The sequence below is a fragment of the Pyrgilauda ruficollis genome, unplaced genomic scaffold (genome assembly GCF_017590135.1).
Source record: "Pyrgilauda ruficollis isolate IOZ18807 unplaced genomic scaffold, ASM1759013v1 scaffold88, whole genome shotgun sequence".
NCBI classification, from domain to species: domain Eukaryota; kingdom Metazoa; phylum Chordata; class Aves; order Passeriformes; family Passeridae; genus Pyrgilauda; species Pyrgilauda ruficollis.
The window spans coordinates 1,108,882-1,126,566 of record NW_024530821.1 but is presented as its reverse complement, the minus strand read 5'-3'; the positions used below and the strand labels follow the sequence as shown (position 1 = coordinate 1,126,566).

Below are 17,685 nucleotides of genomic sequence, written 5' to 3'. Positions count from 1 at the left end.
CTCCCCCCCCGGCGGCACCTGACGCGGGGCTCCCGCCCGCCCCCGGCCCGTCCGGCCCCTCCCGCCGCTCCCGGTCCGAGCGCGAAGCCGCGGAGCCGCCGGGCGCTGCCGGCCGTGCCCAGCGCAGCCCCCGGAGCATGCGAGGGCGGCGGGGGGGCTCTGACCGCGCTGCCCCCCCGGGGCTGAGCGGCGGGGACAGCGGGGACAGCGGGGACAGCGGGGACGGGGGGCAGCGCGGGCGGACGGCGTGAAGCGGGCGGGGGGCGGCGGGCAGCGCGTCCTGCCCTCCCTCCCTCTCTCTCTCGCTCCATCCCTCTCTCCTCCTCCATCCCTCCACCCCGGCCGGGGGAGCGAGGTGCGGAGCGCGTCTTGGCGGGGGCTGCCAGCCGGGGATCATGCTGGGGGAGCTGCGCCTCGGCACCGCTTTCTCCTCGCCCTCAATGGAGCCCGGACTTTTTCTACAATGACTTTCCCCGAGCTGAGCAATGGCAGCTTGAGTGGGAACCGGACGGGACAAGGCAGCCAGAGCGCTGCCAACCGGTCCTGGGGGCTGCAAGGGGAGGAGACCCCCGAGGGCAACGGCACCACGCTGACTTTCGCCTTGGACGTGCAGGCGGTGGGAGTGGGGGTGTTCCTGGCCGTCTTTATCCTCTCGGCCATCGTGGGGAACATCCTGGTGATCCTCTCGGTGGCTTGCAACCGGCACCTGCAGACGGTCACCAACTATTTCATCGTCAACCTGGCCATCGCCGACCTGCTGCTTAGCACCACCGTGCTGCCCTTCTCGGCCACCCTGGAGGTGTTGGGCTTCTGGGTGTTCGGGCGCATCTTCTGCAACATCTGGGCAGCGGTGGACGTGCTGTGCTGCTCTGCCTCCATCATGAGCCTGTGCATCATCTCCGTGGACAGGTACATCGGCGTCAAGTACTCCCTCAAGTACCCCACCATCATGACCGAGAGGAAGGCGGGGGTGATCCTGGTGGTGGTCTGGCTCTCCTCCATGGTCATCTCCATCGGGCCACTGCTGGGCTGGAAGGAGCCGCCGCCACCGGACGAGAGCATCTGCAGCATCACGGAGGAGCCGGGCTATGCCCTGTTCTCCTCCCTCTTCTCCTTCTACCTGCCCCTCATGGTCATCCTGGTGATGTACTTCAGGATTTACGTGGTGGCCAGGCGGACCACCCGGAGCCTGGAGGCAGGGGTCAAGAAGGAGAGGAACAAGTCCATGGAGGTGGTGCTGCGCATCCACTGCCGCAGCGTGCTGGAGGAGCCTCTCTCCAGCACCCGGAGCAAAGGGCACAACTTCAGGAGCTCCCTCTCTGTGCGGCTCCTCAAGTTCTCCCGGGAGAAAAAAGCAGCCAAGACTCTCGCCATCGTCGTGGGTGTTTTCATCCTCTGCTGGTTCCCCTTCTTCTTCATCCTGCCCTTTGGTAAGTGACCCCATCCCAGCTCTGCTGCCTGGGGCTGAACCCCTGGGGACCTGCTCCTTGGGACAAACTTTTCAGGACACAACTCATGCATAGAAATGAGGGATAGTTGACTGATAGGTGAATAAACCAGTGATGAATTAATTCAATTAATTAACACTTATTCAATATTTATTAAGCAAAATCATATAATCAATCAAAGTAGATAGCAAATGAATAAAACAGCAGCATAATAATTGCTTTAATTAATTCATTCTGCGTTCAGCATTTCAACTAACAAAGTTTAGGCTAAGGAGGAAGCAGCTCTGTTTCAAACAGGCTGTTTCTATGGCACGGTGGTCTCCAACAACAGTTTTTCTATCTTCTCGTTCTCCCATTTTGGGAACTGCACCTGAATATGCCCCTGTGGGTCTAGGGCTCCCACCTCTGTCCGAGATGAGTGAGGTTTTATCCCTACAAGGAGTGTGTCAGAGCTTGAAGCACAAATCTTGACTTCCCGGGTTGCTGTTGTTGTGCAGGGACCTGGAGCAGGACCGGGTGTGATCCATAAGGGTGATGGGTGAGGATCCCATGTGGTTTTCCAGGACTGATCCGTCACCCCCAGGAGCTGTGGCCCTGCTGCAGTGCCTGTGTGCTCATTTAGGTCTGTCTCTCGTGTTGTGCTCTAAAGTTTTGGCAAGTTGGTTGGGGAAAGGATGCTCCCCCCTGCGTGCAGGGGAGGCTGAGCAGGCACAGAGCCCACCAGGGACGCGTGTGAGCGTCCCCTTCCAGCACCGGGGATCCAGGATGTGCAGGGAAGCCAGTGCTCATCATCCTGACAGCAGGCACCCAGCTCAGGGGACCCGATTAACCCTCTGGAATGCTGCAGCTAAACCTGGAGCTGGGAAAAATGAGATTAAAATAATTCCTGAGTGTCAGCAGCAGCCTTTGCACAGAGCTCAGCAAAGCAGAGAGGTCTGTCATTCCGTCTGCCAGCTGGGACCCACGTGTCCCACAGCCCATGGGGGACTTGTGTCCCACCAGCCCTGCAGCCAGAGGAGCATTCATCCCAGCTGGGGCTGCACTTTTTCTCAGGGTTTTTCAAATCCTCTTGCTCGGGGCTGCCTCTCAAGTCAGTGGGAACAGCATCGTGAGTGCAGGACAGATTTTGACCTGCTGAGTTTTTTGGGCTCCCTCCAGCACTGGGGCTGTTTCCCCGGGCTGTGTCCCCAGGCACAGCTGGAGCCCAGGGCTGTGGGACACCCTCCAGTGGGATAATCCCCTGGGATCCATGGTGCCTGGAGAGCTGAGGTGTCCCTGGAGTGGTGAACCAGCCTGTCTGCTCTCATTCTGCTGTCTGGTGCCTCTTTGCTCCAGTGTCTCCTGTGAGTGAGGGTGTGTTTGGGGGGTTTGGCTCAGCTCTCCACGGGGTGAAATCATTGCTGTGAGGAATTTTCACCCTGTGGGAGCGTTGCAGTTGATGGTATAACTCAGGAAGGGAGCAGTAAGGCTGGGCTGAACTCCTCTCCCTGCAACACCAGAGATGAATTATCCCATTTGACCATGCCTCAGTTTCCCTTTCAGTGCTCAGGTGAACTGGGGGAATGGAGGGGAGGTGGTGTAACGTGCAAACAAACAATTTGGGAATTGTGGGGTTCAGGAAGATGCCACTACTGGAAAGCTGAGCTGTCTGAGCAGCCCCATTCTGATATTCCCTTCCTTGGCCAACCAGGGCAGGAACCAGCTCCAAACCTCATTTGCACCTTTACACGTTAAAAATCATGAAATCACTGAATGATTTGGGATGGAAGGGACTTTAAAGATTGTCTGGATCTAACCACCTGACAACCTTCCAGCTAATGAAGCTGGAAATCGGGATCCTGTTTCTCTGAGTAACTCCCAGCACTTTGAAACAGAGAAGGAACCTCAGGCAAATACTTTTCAGTAGAAAAAAAAATTTATTTTGTTTTACCATAGCTGTTCTGCCTTGAGACCCTTGTGCCATCTTCTCTGCTGATGTAAATCAGACAAGTCAAAGAAGGCACACTGATTTCCACAGCTAAAAATCCAAACTTCATTCTTTAGGTGCCTCCCACGAACCCATTTGCTTCCTCCGAGAACACAACTAGCCAAGTCCTTTATAAACACAGCTTTGATCTTTACTTCCTGCCATATTATATGTATAATATAAACACGGCAAAAGTTCATTTATTTTATGACTATAAAATATGCTGCCTCTGATTTCCCCTCCCTCCCCTCTACTAATGGCAATTTCCTATTCAAATCTGAGAATTGTTCAATGCTGTCAAGAAGGGAACAGAAACTTCTAATCTTGGATTTTACAGCTCAGGAGACAGGTCTGAAACTTGCAGAAATCAGTAAATTTTGCTGTAAATTCACAAGCTGAAACATGCTGCAATCAGCTCTGCTAAAAAAGAAGGTTATAAGTGGTAAAGTAGAATGGGTTTTATTTATTTCATGAGAGAAAATTAGGTGAAAGAATTTGGGACCAACAAAAAATTATATTGATACACACTTTAAATGAAAGTAAAACTCCCGAGAAAAACAAAATAACTTTCCATTGAAGAGCAATGTACTGTTTCAACTTAAGAGTAAGTTGGAATTTATTAAAATTCAGAGACATTTCAAATTGAGCCTTCAAATTGCACCAAAGTGAAATAAATAAGTGGTCTATTTTCTTCTGAAACTATCCAAATGTTTTGACTTCTTTTTTTCTCTCTTTGACATGAATCTGCAGGAAGTCATCGTTGAGTCACACTGTTCACTGATGTCTGATTAAAATTTTTAGTAAAATTAAATTTTTCAAGTGACAAAAGACTCTCAGCTCCACTTTAAAGTCCTTCAGCACTCGGAAACTTCCGTACTCAGTGTCTCTGAGTCTGCACACATCCTTGCCACTCTCTACAGAGTAGCTCCCACATTAGTTACACAGGGGTAATATTCATCACATTGGTGCTGAAAAGCTGAAATAACCCAAAATTTCAAATAATGTGTGTGCCAAATGCTGTCAGCCATTTCTCTGTGCTCAAATAATCCACAATGATTTTTCTTTAAATCAGCTCAAACTCCCCGATACCGCCACAGTCTATTTATCAGCTGAGTAACTTAACTCCCCCTTGGATGTGTGATCACAGTCCCTGAGCACGGGATGTTATCACCAGCACTTTAAATACAATTAACAGCTTCTGTGGCTAATGAGGATCTTTAGCAGCGGGTTGTTCAACCCAAGATGAAATCCTAGTTTGTAGCTTGTGTTTGGGTCCTGTCTTTGTGGAGAGCAGTGGAGCTCTCCTGGGCTGCTGACTGGGGGTGCTGTGAGGTGGTTCTGGGGTTTGTGGCAGGGTTCCTGCTCCCTGAGCAAACACCTGCCAAGAGAATTTACCTGGAGACTTTTCAGAGGTGTAAGGCCAGGAGTTTAGGGCTGGTTTGTAGCATAGGGTTCATCTCCCTTTGGTTGTCTCAAGCCATGGAGATGCTCCAAGGGCTGGGGCTCTGCTCTGAGGCCAGGCTGGGAGAGCTGGGGGTGCTCACTGGGAGAGGAGGAGGCTCCAGGGAGAGCTCAGTGCCTAAAGGAGGCTCATGAAAGGAGCCAGAACAACTTCTTATATGGGCAGAAAGTGATAGGACAAGGGGCAGTGGTTTTAAACTGACAGAGGGCAGGGTTAGATGGGATATTGGGAAGAATTTCCTCCCTGGATGGAAAAGGGAGGATGGTGAGGCCCTGGCACAGGTTACCCAGAGCAGCTGTGGCTGCCCCTGGATCCCTGGAAGTGTCCAAGGCCAGGTTGGAGCAACCTGGGATAGTGGGATTTGTCCCTGCCCATGGCAGGGGTGGCGTTGCTGGTCCCTTCCAACCCAAACAATTCTGTGGTGATTCTATGACTACAAAAACATCCAGGCACTGATGAGCTGATGGTGTCTGCACTGCAGAAAAGTGGGATATATCCTAGTCTGGATTTCTTACTCAATGATCTCTGAGGGCTTCTTCAACTTTAACAACTCTGTGGCTCTATAGAGGCTTCACTGCCTCTTCTGCTAATGGAAAGTCCTGTTAAATTTAGGTGCTGGGTTTGTCCTTGCAGTAGGACACCTATGCCAGGTGGTCAGGGAAGCAGAAGCCCCTATAGGCAGATAGTCACCTGCTTTCTGATCCAGGAGGACATAAGTAAGAGTAGGAGGAGGGATGGAGGCCTGATTCCCATCACTCTTCAGCTGGGCAACACCTGAAGCTCAATGTGAGTTCTCAGACAGGACCATCCCAGGAGTGGAGGTCAAGACCATCTCCATCAGCACCTCAGAAGGATCTAGGAGGAAACAGCCATCCCTTGGGATCAAGGATGGCCTAGCTGCTACCCAGGATGGTGATTTATGTACCTCAGTGCCTGTGGTTTTTAAGCATGGTCTAGTCTGGACTCCCATAGTGGGCTCCCATGTTTGTTATTCTTTAGATTTGGCCAGAAATCAAGACTGGTGTGAGAAAGAAAGACACATAGTGAGAAATGAGGAAATAACTTTGCCACACAACCCGAGGCTCCCTTCTCCCTGTCCATCCACAAGCAGCAGGTCAGCCAGACAAGGAATGACTGAAGAGATCCCTGAGCATGGATAAAACCCTCCAGACTGACAGTCTCATCTTTGCCTTGGGTGGGTGACTTGCTGGGTTTGTAGTAGAAGCTGCTGCTCCTTTCCAGATATGATGCAGAAGAACAGTGAACTGGCTTTTCTGCCTCCACCCTGAAGGAAAGGCAGCTGCTACACCAGCCAGGCTCTGAAAGGTCTCCTTCAAGCCAAAATAGAAATATCTTTTCTATATGGCTGTTTGACATAGGGCAGGAGCCCTTTCACAAAGCATTTTGCAGAGCCGTAGCAGTTCTCAACTTCAGGAAGTGCCACTTGTGAAATAAATGATGGGGAAAACACACTGAAAGCACATTTCATGTGAGACCATGTTCTGGTAGAAATTGAGAATCTAATTCCACCCTGATAAAAGAGCATTTAGCATGGTTTCCTAATAAAAAAAGGGGTTATGTTGTCACTCTGTGCCTCTGATGAACTCACACCTCATGAACTCTTTGAAAGACACATAGTGAGAAATGAGGAAATAACTGCCACACAATCTGAGGCTCCCTTCTCCCTGTCCATCCACAAGCAGCAGGTCAGCCAGACAAGGAATGGCTGAAGAGATCCCTGAGCATGGATAAAACCCTCCAGACTGACAGTCTCATCTTTGCCTTGGGTGGGTGACTTGCTGGGTTTGTAGTAGAAGCTGCTGCTCCTTTCCAGATATGATGCAGAAGAACAGTGAACTGGCTTTTCCACCTCCACCCTGAAGGAAAGGCAGCTGCTACACCAGCCAGGCTCTGAAAGGTCTCCTTCAAGCCAAAATAGAAATATCTTTTCTATATGGCTGTTTGACATAGGGCAGGAGCCCTTTCACAAAGCATTTTGCAGAGCCGTAGCAGTTCTCAACTTCAGGAAGTGCCACTTGTGAAATAAATGATGGGGAAAACACACTGAAAGCGCATTTCATGTGAGACCATGTTCTGGTAGAAATTGAGAATCTAATTCCACCCTGATAAAAGAGCATTTAGCATGGTTTCCTAATAAAAAAAGGGGTTATGTTGTCACTCTGTGCCTCTGATGAACTCACCACCTCATGAACTCTTTTGTGATAGAACCACAGAATGGTTTGGGTTGGGAGGGACCTGAAAGTTCATCTCATTCCACCCCCTGCCATGGGCAGGGACACCTTCCACCAAAGCAGGTGGCTCCAAGCCTCTTCCCCTCTCCTGACCTGGTCACACTGCTCTGGATGGAGCCTATCATCAACCCTAGTCACATTTGAGAAAGTGTTAAAAGTGCTCTAATATCCCAAGTTCCTATAAAAATGGACAGATGGGTGAAGGATTGAAAACTCCTATACTCTCCCTCACAGAAGGAAGGTTCAGAGCGAGCTCAGCACCTGGTTAGACATCAGGAAATACTAAAAATCTACCAGAAGACATCCCAGGAAAAAACCAAACTTCTGTAGTGTTGTTGTGCACAGGAGGACTAGATAAAAAAAAAAAGGTGATTTGAAAGCAGAATGATTAAAGTACATTTAATTACTTTGATTGTCAGGACAGTTCCTTGTATCTCCTGAAAATTTCTGAGTTGTGGTGGAAGTGGCAGAACTGATGTAGACAAAGGAATGCAAATTGCTCTGGAATAATTATCTGTGGCTCAGAGCATCAGATCAAAGTGGAACAAGAGCAATTGGGATGAACCATGCCATCTGCCACATGTCCCACGTTGGTCCTGGTTCACAGGAACCATACATTGATTAAAAACACCAGCAAAGACACTGCTGGTGTCAAAAGCTGCTGGTACCAAGCTCTGGTTGCATTTATTGAACTTCATCCAGGGAAGAGGCACCACAGGATGGTCCCATCAAATGGGCTCATGCCAAATTACCATAAATTCATTAAATTATAGGGGATGGATGGATGGATGGATGGATGGATGACGGATAGATGGATGATGGATGATGGATGGATGGATGGATGGATGATGGATGGATGGAATGGATGGATGATGGATGGATGATGGGTGATGGATGGATGGATGGATGGAAGGATGGATGATGGATGGATGGATGGATGGATGGATGATGGATGGATGGATGATGGATGGATGGATGGATGGATGGATGATGGATGGATGGATGGATGGATGATGGATGGATGGATGGATGATGGGTGCATGGATGGATGGATGGACCTTCCAACCCATCTCCCTTTCTCAAGAAGAGAACACTTGGCCCCAAACCATTCTTGAACCATTTCAAGGCTATTCTTAAAGCATTAAAGTGAAGTTAAATCCATTGTTTTCCCTGACAAATTTTGCTTTTGCTTCAGCAGCCCTCAAACGTGATTTCTGCTTCTCTTTTTCCCATGCAATGGCATCAGGGCTGTGTAGAAACCTGCCAGAGTGTCATTCCTGGGGCATGACAGCAGGGATGTGTGCAGTGGGAAAGGCACAGGGACCTGTGGGGATGTGCAGCCCTCTGGGACAGCACTGGGGGAACAGTGGATTCACCTGCAGGGACTGTGTTTATCCAGAGAAACTCTGTGGAAAAACAACCTGGGACCTGGGTTTCCCTCCAGGGAAAATGCATTTCCATCCTGCAGGAGGGGCACAGGAGACAATTCCAAGAAGCACATGGATAACAAGCCTATGAGTAAATTATGCAGCCAAAGCATTAGACAGTGTTGATTCCCTCCACGTGCCCAAGTGCAGAAGATACCAGGGTGCAGAAAAACAGGGAAACACTCCGTGTTTGTTTGGAAATAATCAGCCAAAAACATTTATTTGGAGCCCAAGTGTTTCCTACCTGTGTGGGAAGCCAGGGGTGGACAGAGGGGCTCAGTGCAGTTTTTGCTGTTATAACAGATACCTTATTCTGGACCTCAGTTAATTATTTGGACACCCAAATTTGAACATCTGCTCTGCTTCTGCCTGGCTAAAGCAATGCAGTGATTGGGAGTAGGAGCCAGATATTCCATGACTTGTATAAGGGATTATTCTGCTTCCAGTCCACCCCCTACACCACCAAATAAAACTATTTAAAGCCAAATGTCCATTTTTATACAGCAGAGTCCTGACGCATCTCGAGTTGCTATAAGGAGTGTACCACAAACAGGGAAAAAATAGACCCTGAAAAAATTGAAACTGCTGGGATTCAGTGAGCAAAATGTTACAAAATCTCTCAACAGGAGTTTTGGAACCAATACCAGAATAAACCACATAACAGTAAATTCATCTGTATTAAGCTGGTTTTGATGGCTTTTTTATATTTGGCAAAACAACTGTATTTCCTTGGGAAAGCAACCTGAATTATCTTCTGATGGATCAATAGGAGTTTTACCTGCTGTGATTACTGTGTGGTATTCTAGGTAGGGCTGATAGCACCTTTTAATATTATGGGACCCTTCTGGGATAAAGTCCCAGTTTCTGGTGTCAAACATTATCTATCAGGTGAAATTTTCCATTCTATGTCTCTGTAGCAAGCTCAGTTTGTTCTGCCAACTGTGAGACAACATGAGATGGGCAAACCTGTGAAAGATGACAGGAAAAACACAGAGTTTGGTTCTTGGGGTCTCTATCCTTGCAGGTACAGAGCAGGAGATTTATTTCCATCATTCCTTAAGGGATAACTTGATGTATTGATTCTATGATTGTAGTGAATCAGCTTTGTTCACAGATTAGGATTTTTTTCACTGATGTTTAGGAAGAATTCCTTCATGGGAAGGGTTGTCAAACACCAGCAAAGGCTGCCTGGGCAGTGGTGGAATCCCCACCCCTGGAGGGATTTAAAACCCATGTGGATGTGGCACGTGGAGTGGTTGGATTTTGTGATTTAGAGGGCTTTTCCAACCTGAATGGCTCTGTGATTCCCTGATTCTGCCTGCCCTGCATTCTCTGGTTTGGTGCTCTGTGAAACTGCCACATGGAAACAGAAGGCTGCACTTCTCCCTGCACCATAATTTATGGGTGAGATCAGCCCAGGGGTGGATTAACTGGAGTGGCTGGAACAGGAGATGGTTTTTAGCTGCTCCTAATGAATAGCCTTTCTCCAAGAGGGCTTGTAGCTGATGCCTTTGGAGCCAAGCCCAAGAACCACCAGATCTGGTGGCAGAAAACCAACTGCCAGCTTGATCAAGAGAGGGCATTTCCTCCTCCTGGGCAGTTTCCAACCCGAGGCAATTCACAGCTCAGTCATTAAGGCCCCTGAAATGCATCTTTTATTTTTAATCCCCTCCAGTTGCTGGGGAAAAAAAGAAAAGAAAAAAAAATTAAAATAAACATTTACAAGGGATTCCTGGTGGGAGAAATCCCTGCACTGGACAAATCCAAGCTGCCTTTCCTGTTGCTCACAGTGAGCACATCGATGACATTCAGTTAAGGAAGATCAGCAGGACTGGCTCCATACAGCTCTTTCCAACACAAATCTGCCCAAGAAGTGTGCCTGGAGCTGTAGGAACATGGGATTGTTGGTGCCACTTGGTTTCAGGGCCTGGAATCAAACTTGTTCCTCTTGTGTCCAGGAGTTTGTTAATCTGTCATGATTTATGGGATCTGTATTTCCCCCCATGAGTCAGAGGCTGGAGCAAATCACAGGGGCTTCCCTGTCTGATCTCCTGAATTAAAGAGCTCCTGGCTGTATTCCCCTGCAAGGCTCTTGCAGTGCAGGACTGCAAGTGCTGAGAAACCCAAGAACAAAGATACAAACCTTCCAAAAAATGTCCATGATGGGGAAAAAAAGAAGCCATAACGCAGCCCTGCAAGAGATCTCCAATTAAAGGATCAATTATGCAAACACTGAGCAGGGAACAGCCCCCACTGCACAAGAATCTGGCCCCAGATTTTGCTGGAAGGGCTGTGCCAGAGCTTAGTCCAGGAGACAGGGGAAGACCACAGTGAAAGCATTTAGGTGGGGAAAAGATAAAAAAGAAACTTGTTTGGAATTGGGGAAAATCATATCCTAAGCCTAAAACTGATGGTTTGTAGCATAGAGACAGTGAGGAATGGGGGTATCTTTGGGGCAGAGGCAAGAGGGGAAGCAGGACAGGAAAGGGACAGGAATCTCCCCTGCAGCAGGAGGATGATGTGGAGCCAGGCATTGCTGAGGAGAGGATGTCACCAGTACAGTGGGCTTGTGTCACATCTCATCCCTGGCTGTTTTCCAGCTCAAGTTTCCTCAGAGCAGCTCCACAAATCACTGAGAAACAGCTCATGAGTAATGACAGGGATCATGGAGGGCACTGACCCCAGAATCCAGGGACTCGGTTTTGAGCCTCTAGGTCAGCAGAAGAAGCTGGAAATGGTGTTATTCCCTGCCCTCTCACCTGAGTGCCCAGCAGGAGACCTGACACCTGTGTTCCCTCCCCAGCTGTTTTCTCAGAAAGGCAATTTGGAAGGGCATGGGGCACACAGAAAACACAGCAGTGGTGGCACCATCAGCTGCCCCTTGTCCTGGTTTGAAAGCAGAGGACTTGGGTTTAGAGCAGCTTCCAGCTTCTGATCCTCAGCCTTTGAAGCCAAGTTCTTTCAGAGACACTTTCCAAACTGCATCAGAAAAGGTTTTCAGCCATGGGCTCTTTCTGTTCCTTCCATAAGAATTATCTGGAAAGCTGTGAGGATGCAGTGTGAAGTCCAGCTGGCAGCCAGCCATGGACTGTGGGCATTTGGGGAAACAAAGCAGAGTAATTTACATCTCAGGGTTTGTTTCCTGTATATTCCTCACTCAGAGATTATAATACAATCACAGGTTGGTTTGGGTTGGATCCCAAATACCATCCAATTCCACCCCCTGCCATGGCAGGGACACCTTCCACTATCCCAGTTCACTCCAAGCCCCATCCAGTCTGTCCTTGGACACTTCCAGGGATCCAGGGGCAGCCACAGCTTCTCTGGGCACCCTGTGCCAGGGCCTCCTCACCTTCTCAGTAATGAGAAAGAGAAAGAAGGAGCAAAGTGCAGGATTTTCCAAATATTGCATCTCTCCCTTTCTTCTGCCTTGCAAAAGCTGGATTATTTAGGATTAAATCATGGTGTGATTCACTTCCAGTGGCACCACACAGCTGCAGCACTCCTGGGCTCTTTGCAGACTGATGTATCTGAGATCTTTCATGATGCACCAGCCCATTAGTCAGGTGCTTCAGCCTCTTCTGTGTCAGGGGCTGTTCAAACAGTAGTGTTATTTCTAGACTGGAGCAGCTCAAACTAGTGGATCCAGATGGATGTGGGAGGCAGGAGAGCACCCTGTAGTATCTGCATGCAGGCAGACTGCAGTTTTGACAGCATTTGGGCAAAGGAGTGGTGCAGATACTGGCAGAGAGCTTCTGCTCTCCTGGGAAAGCCACCCAGGAGAAGGGAACAATTCTTATTGCATCTGATCACCTCCCTTGCCACCACCTCCCTGAGTCCCCTTCCCTGAACACCTTAATCCGTGCTTCCCTTCTCATCCAAGGCTCTGGTAGACAAGGAATGTAATCATTCCCAGCGTGCAGGTAGACACAGAAACTGGGACCAGACTCACAGGTGAAGATTTCTGTGGAGAGCTGTCTATGAGCAGGTGGATGTCTCATCTCCCATTACTGTCCATGCCTACAGAGCCTTGATTGCCCACCAGGCTTGGATTGCAATTTACTTCCCCGAAATACGCCCAGTGCCATCCCTAAGGTAGATGAGGAAACCACTTGAGGTTTGGTTGCAAAGCAGGATGGAGAGAAGCTCCATGCTCTTCTAGAAGGACATCCAGGGTCCAGGAGGGACATCCAGGGCATTTATCTCCAGTGGTACAAGACACAAGGGCAACCTCAGTGTCTGCTTTCAGATGACTGGATTGCACCCTGGATTGCTTTCCCAAAAAATTAAAAATTAAACCAGGCACCTTTGTGGGAATTACATCCAGTAACCTCCCCACACTGACATTTCATCCTCTATCCCAAAAACTGGAGTTTAGGATGAGCCCTGCAGCTTGGTACCTTGGCATGTCAATGCCTTTCCCTCAGATGCACCTTTCCACAGGCAGATTGTGAAGCTGTGTCCTGAAAATCAAAATGAAGGGGCCACTGCTGCATGCTCAGATGGCCTGAGAGAAGCCAGCCTGGCTTCCTTCACATTCCTGCCAAGCATTGAAGGGCACACTTTGCTTCAGTGCAGCGATAGTAGGAAATATGTACAAAAGTCTCAGAAGGAAGGGATTAATTTTTACTGATGGGCAGAGATAGAGAAGAAAAGTAATTTGTGTGATTTTACTGGTCTGACCTGACTGTTTCTTCTGTAGTCTCTGTGAAAAATGCCAATCACTCATTTTTAAATTTTAAAAGTTTAATAGTAATAAAGTGGTTATAAAAATAGTAATATAATTAGAGAAATAAAAAATTGGACAATTAGGATGAGGACAATACGAGACAATAAAAACAAAGAGTTACAGACAATCTGGGTACCTCTTTCTGGGCAAAATAAGCCCAAAAAAAAGGTCCCACATTAACAGAGGATTAACCCTTAAAAGCAACAGCCTGTTCCATATTCATACATCTCATCCATGATGCATAAATTCCATTCAAACAGAGGATTCTGGCTGGTCAGTGCCAACTTCTTCCTTTAATCCTGACGGCTCTTCAGGGCTAAGTGAGGCAGGAAGAAGTTTGTTTCTTCTGATAATGGAGCAATAAATTCTTTATCTCTGAAAGATTTAGGTGTCCTGTAGCTGCTATCTCAGTGCAAGTACCTCATTCCTCTCTTTAAAAAATATCTTACATAGCATAGTTTCTATTTTAACATTATGTTATAACCTAAAACTATATTTAACACACTACTTAAGAAAATGAATACAGCATTACTTTCTAACATAACACATGTAATATTCGTTTGAATACTTGGGAAAAGCCAATCACAAAATACACATTTTTCACAGTCTCCATCACTTGGCCTGTGCTCCAGGAAAGCAGGACCCCACTGACTTTCTCAGCAGATGGAAAACATGGATTTGTCTGCCAGTTTGACCTCTCCATTTAGGACAGGTAGTGACAGTAGGGTGTTGGACAGGGCAGTGGTGCACACAAAGTTTATCCTATCACAGCTGTAGGTCTTTGCCCACCTGCTAATGCTGAGATGTGAGAACCACAAACACACAAGGCCACGTTGGATGGTGCTCAGAGAAACCTGGGAGGTGTGCCTGTCCATGGCAGGGGGGTGGAGCTGGATGATATTCAAGTCCCTCCAACCCAAGCCACTCTGAAATTCCATTATTTTCTAACACATGTGATGCTCAGACTCTTCCTGGGATTCATTAACGACCCCAATGGCTGCTGCTCTCCTACAGGAAGGATCCATGAACTTCCCCCAGAGGTCAGGGGAATGAGGACGTGGGTGGTTTCAATCACCTGCTGCAAGGACAGGGCAAAGGGAAAGTATTTACATTCAAAACAGAACTTTCCTGGTGTCTGTGGCTGCTCCAGTCAAAGGCAGGGAGGGAAGGGGGCTGGCTGGAGAGTGTTTACATTAAATGGGGCCATCAGCCTGTCAGGATGGATTCCACACGTTCAGCTGGAAAAGGTCTGTTCCTTCCCTGTGTACTCTCGCTGCACACCCCTCAGCATGCACTCAGAGGAACCACAGGTGATTAAATTAGCAGCCTAATGTATGGAACAAAAATAATTTGCTCCAAAACAGAGTGTTTACTGCTCAAAGCAGAGCTGGGTGACTCACAGCAGAATTCAGATCAGCCATTGGAGGCCAGCACTGCAGAAATATCATCACGTCTGCCATCCCACAGGTGCATTGGCAAACCCTCAGGTGCCTTCTGCCTTTGTAGCTCTTCATCTTCTTCTCCTTTTTCCTGATTCTCCTCCTGTCTGTACCCCTCCGTGGCTCTGGTGGCAAATACCAGGGGCAGTTGTGGCATTTGGAGAAAGGATTGAGTTCCACTGCAGTTCCCCATGGATCAGCCGTGATCCCATTCAAAACCACGTGGGCTTCATGTGTGTGCCAGTCCCTGAACCTCTGCTGCTGTGCTTTGGGGGAGGCCATTCTGGACCTTACTGCATCCAGTTCTTGGAAATTCTGTTCTTTGCCGTGGGAACATATCCGTGTCGTCTTCCAAATTCATTCGTTCTGTGTCCGTGTCATCTTCTTTAAGTAACTGGATTATTTTCTTGGATTTCACCCTTCTGGCAAACAACTTCTTAGAGGTCATCTCCCCCTGTAGCCTCTTTTTGAGGCTCTTTTTGGTTGAATCCATCCCACCTAATGAATTGCTCCTGCCTTTTCCATCCATATTCCCCCATCTGGAATTTAGATTAAATTAGCAGCCTAATGTATGGAACAAAAATAATTTGCTCCAAAACCGAGTGTTTACTGCTCAAAGCAGAGCTGGGTGACTCACAGCAGAATTCAGATCAGCCATTGGAGGCCAGCACTGCAGAGATATCATCACGTCTGCCATCCCACAGGTGCATTGGCAAACCCTCAGGTGCCTTCTGCCTTTGTAGCTCTTCATCTTCTTCTCCTTTTTCCTGATTCTCCTCCTGTCTGTACCCCTCCGTGGCTCTGGTGGCAAATACCAGGGGCAGTTGTGGCATTTGGAGAAAGGATTGAGTTCCACTGCAGTTCCCCATGGATCAGCCGTGATCCCATTCAAAACCACGTGGGCTTCATGTGTGTGCCAGTCCCTGAACCTCTGCTGCTGTGCTTTGGGGGAGGCCATTCTGGACCTTACTGCATCCAGTTCTTGGAAATTCTGTTCTTTGCCGTGGGAACATATCCGTGTCGTCTTCCAAATTCATTCGTTCTGTGTCCGTGTCATCTTCTTTAAGTAACTGGATTCTTTTCTTGGATTTCACCCTTCTGGCAAACAACTTCTTAGAGGTCATCTCCCCCTGTAGCCTCTTTTTGAGGCTCTTTTTGGTTGAATCCATCCCACCTAATGAATTGCTCCTGCCTTTTCCATCCGTATTCCCCCACTGATCCATCTGGATTTACTCCCCTGATGGTTTGAGTGCTTTGGGGGACCAGCCTTGTACTTTACACTCAAACTCCTGAAGATACAGCAGAAAAATGGGTGCCTGGGCAAGCAGTTCTGTGTGATAACAACCCTGATGTCCCCGTTAGCAGTGATCCTGACAGATCACACTTCCCACCTGGAGAACAGATGGAGAAGAGAACCACCTGGATTGTGTGGTGGATGTCCCCTGTGGCTGCCTCTGTCCAGGCTTTGCAGTTTGGTGCTCTGCCTGTGAAGCTGATACTGGGTTTGGACAATTCTGGGTCATGGTACAGAGATCTCCAATGGAAAGTGTCCAGAAATTAAATGGTTGCTCCCTGCCATGCCCAAGCTCATGGTCAGGGTTGTACCACAGGGTTAATTCCATAAGCACACCTTTTTCACTGCTGTTTTGTTCCATAAGGGGTTTTCCATAGGATCCTTCTTCCAAAATTAGCTGGAAACATCTCCCCAGGTCACTGGAGGAGTCACACCTCGAAGCCCTGAGGTCCCCATCTGGCAGTGCTGAAATGGGGATGAAGAAATGCTGCTCCCCTGCCAGATGTGAGGATGTGAGTCATCCTCCCTCTCCAACACTGCCTGATGGTCACCATGGGGACTGGGTCAACCACCTCAGCAAAACGGTCTGGGAAAGTCCATTTTTATGTCTCCCTATTTATTTCTTGATGCTTTTAAACACCTTCCTCTCACTGTTCTCCAGCCCAGGAGTGACTGCATTTCAGGTTCATAGGGGACCAAGGAACCTTTATTTTATTCCAAACTGCATCATCAAGGAGGCAGTGCTACCACACGTTTGAAAAATGTGTCAGAGTCCACAAGAAATCACTTTGCTTGTGAAGAGACAGAGGGGCTGAGCCAGCTGTAGGTGAAGAAACCCTCTTCAGGGTCTGGCAGGCAATGCTGTGGGCACTTTTAAGGGCTCTGCAAAGCAAGACACTGAATTTAGGTGCTGCATTGGGGTCACCACTGTTGTCACCCAGGTACCTGTAGAGATCTGTGTACCCAGTGAATATTTTCTTCCTTCTCAAGGTTAAATCCTTCCTCCTTGAGTGGTTGTTGGTCTCTATCCCACTATGAATATCTTTTTCCTCCCAATTCTGCTGGTGCTAGGCTGGTCACTCAGAAGTTTCAGCACCAGCAAGTTTTCCCATTTTCATCCTCTCCTTGGTTATCCTTATTGCTTTTAGCCCCTTTTCATTCCCTGCAGGAAACAGAAATACTGTTTTTGACAGGTAAACTGGAGTTTAGGCCCTGCAGGTTTCAAGAAACCACCAAGTCTGACATCAGTGCTAAGCCATCCATTCCCCCAAACACTGGCACGGAATAAAACCAATCCCACTAGACAGATGTTTCCATTAAATTTGGGAATGTTCACAAAACCACTCAGAAAAGGCCTACAAATGAAAAGCAAATTGAGCTGTTTATTGCCATTAACAAACAGGAAAAAAACCCCAACCAAACAACCCAAACAAACAGCAAAACAACAAAGAACGCAAGAATGTGATCATTTGGGAACAATTCGTTATTTGTTATTTGTTATTCCTACTAATAAAATCTATTTGGACTGCAGTTGTGTCCAGGAACATGAGGGTAGGAGCTGGAATTCCTATTGTAAAATGATAATTCCTCACTCCAAAGAGTTCACTGCTTTGTTTTTGTGAGTTTAAGTGTGCAAATCGTTGACCTCTGGGTACCATTAGGTTGTGG

At 48.1% G+C, this 17,685-nt stretch overlaps 1 protein-coding gene across 1 annotated transcript in view; it reads left to right on the top strand.

Moving 5' to 3' along the window:
* Positions 1-76: 76 nt before the first annotated feature.
* ADRA1D (adrenoceptor alpha 1D) overlaps positions 77-17,685 on the top strand; it is a 42,634-nt gene continuing 25,025 nt past the window's right edge. The window contains exon 1 of the mRNA XM_041488165.1: positions 77-1,430. Within this exon, the coding sequence (XP_041344099.1) occupies positions 464-1,430 (967 nt within the window). The 5' untranslated portion in view covers positions 77-463. The remainder of the gene's footprint in view (positions 1,431-17,685) is intronic.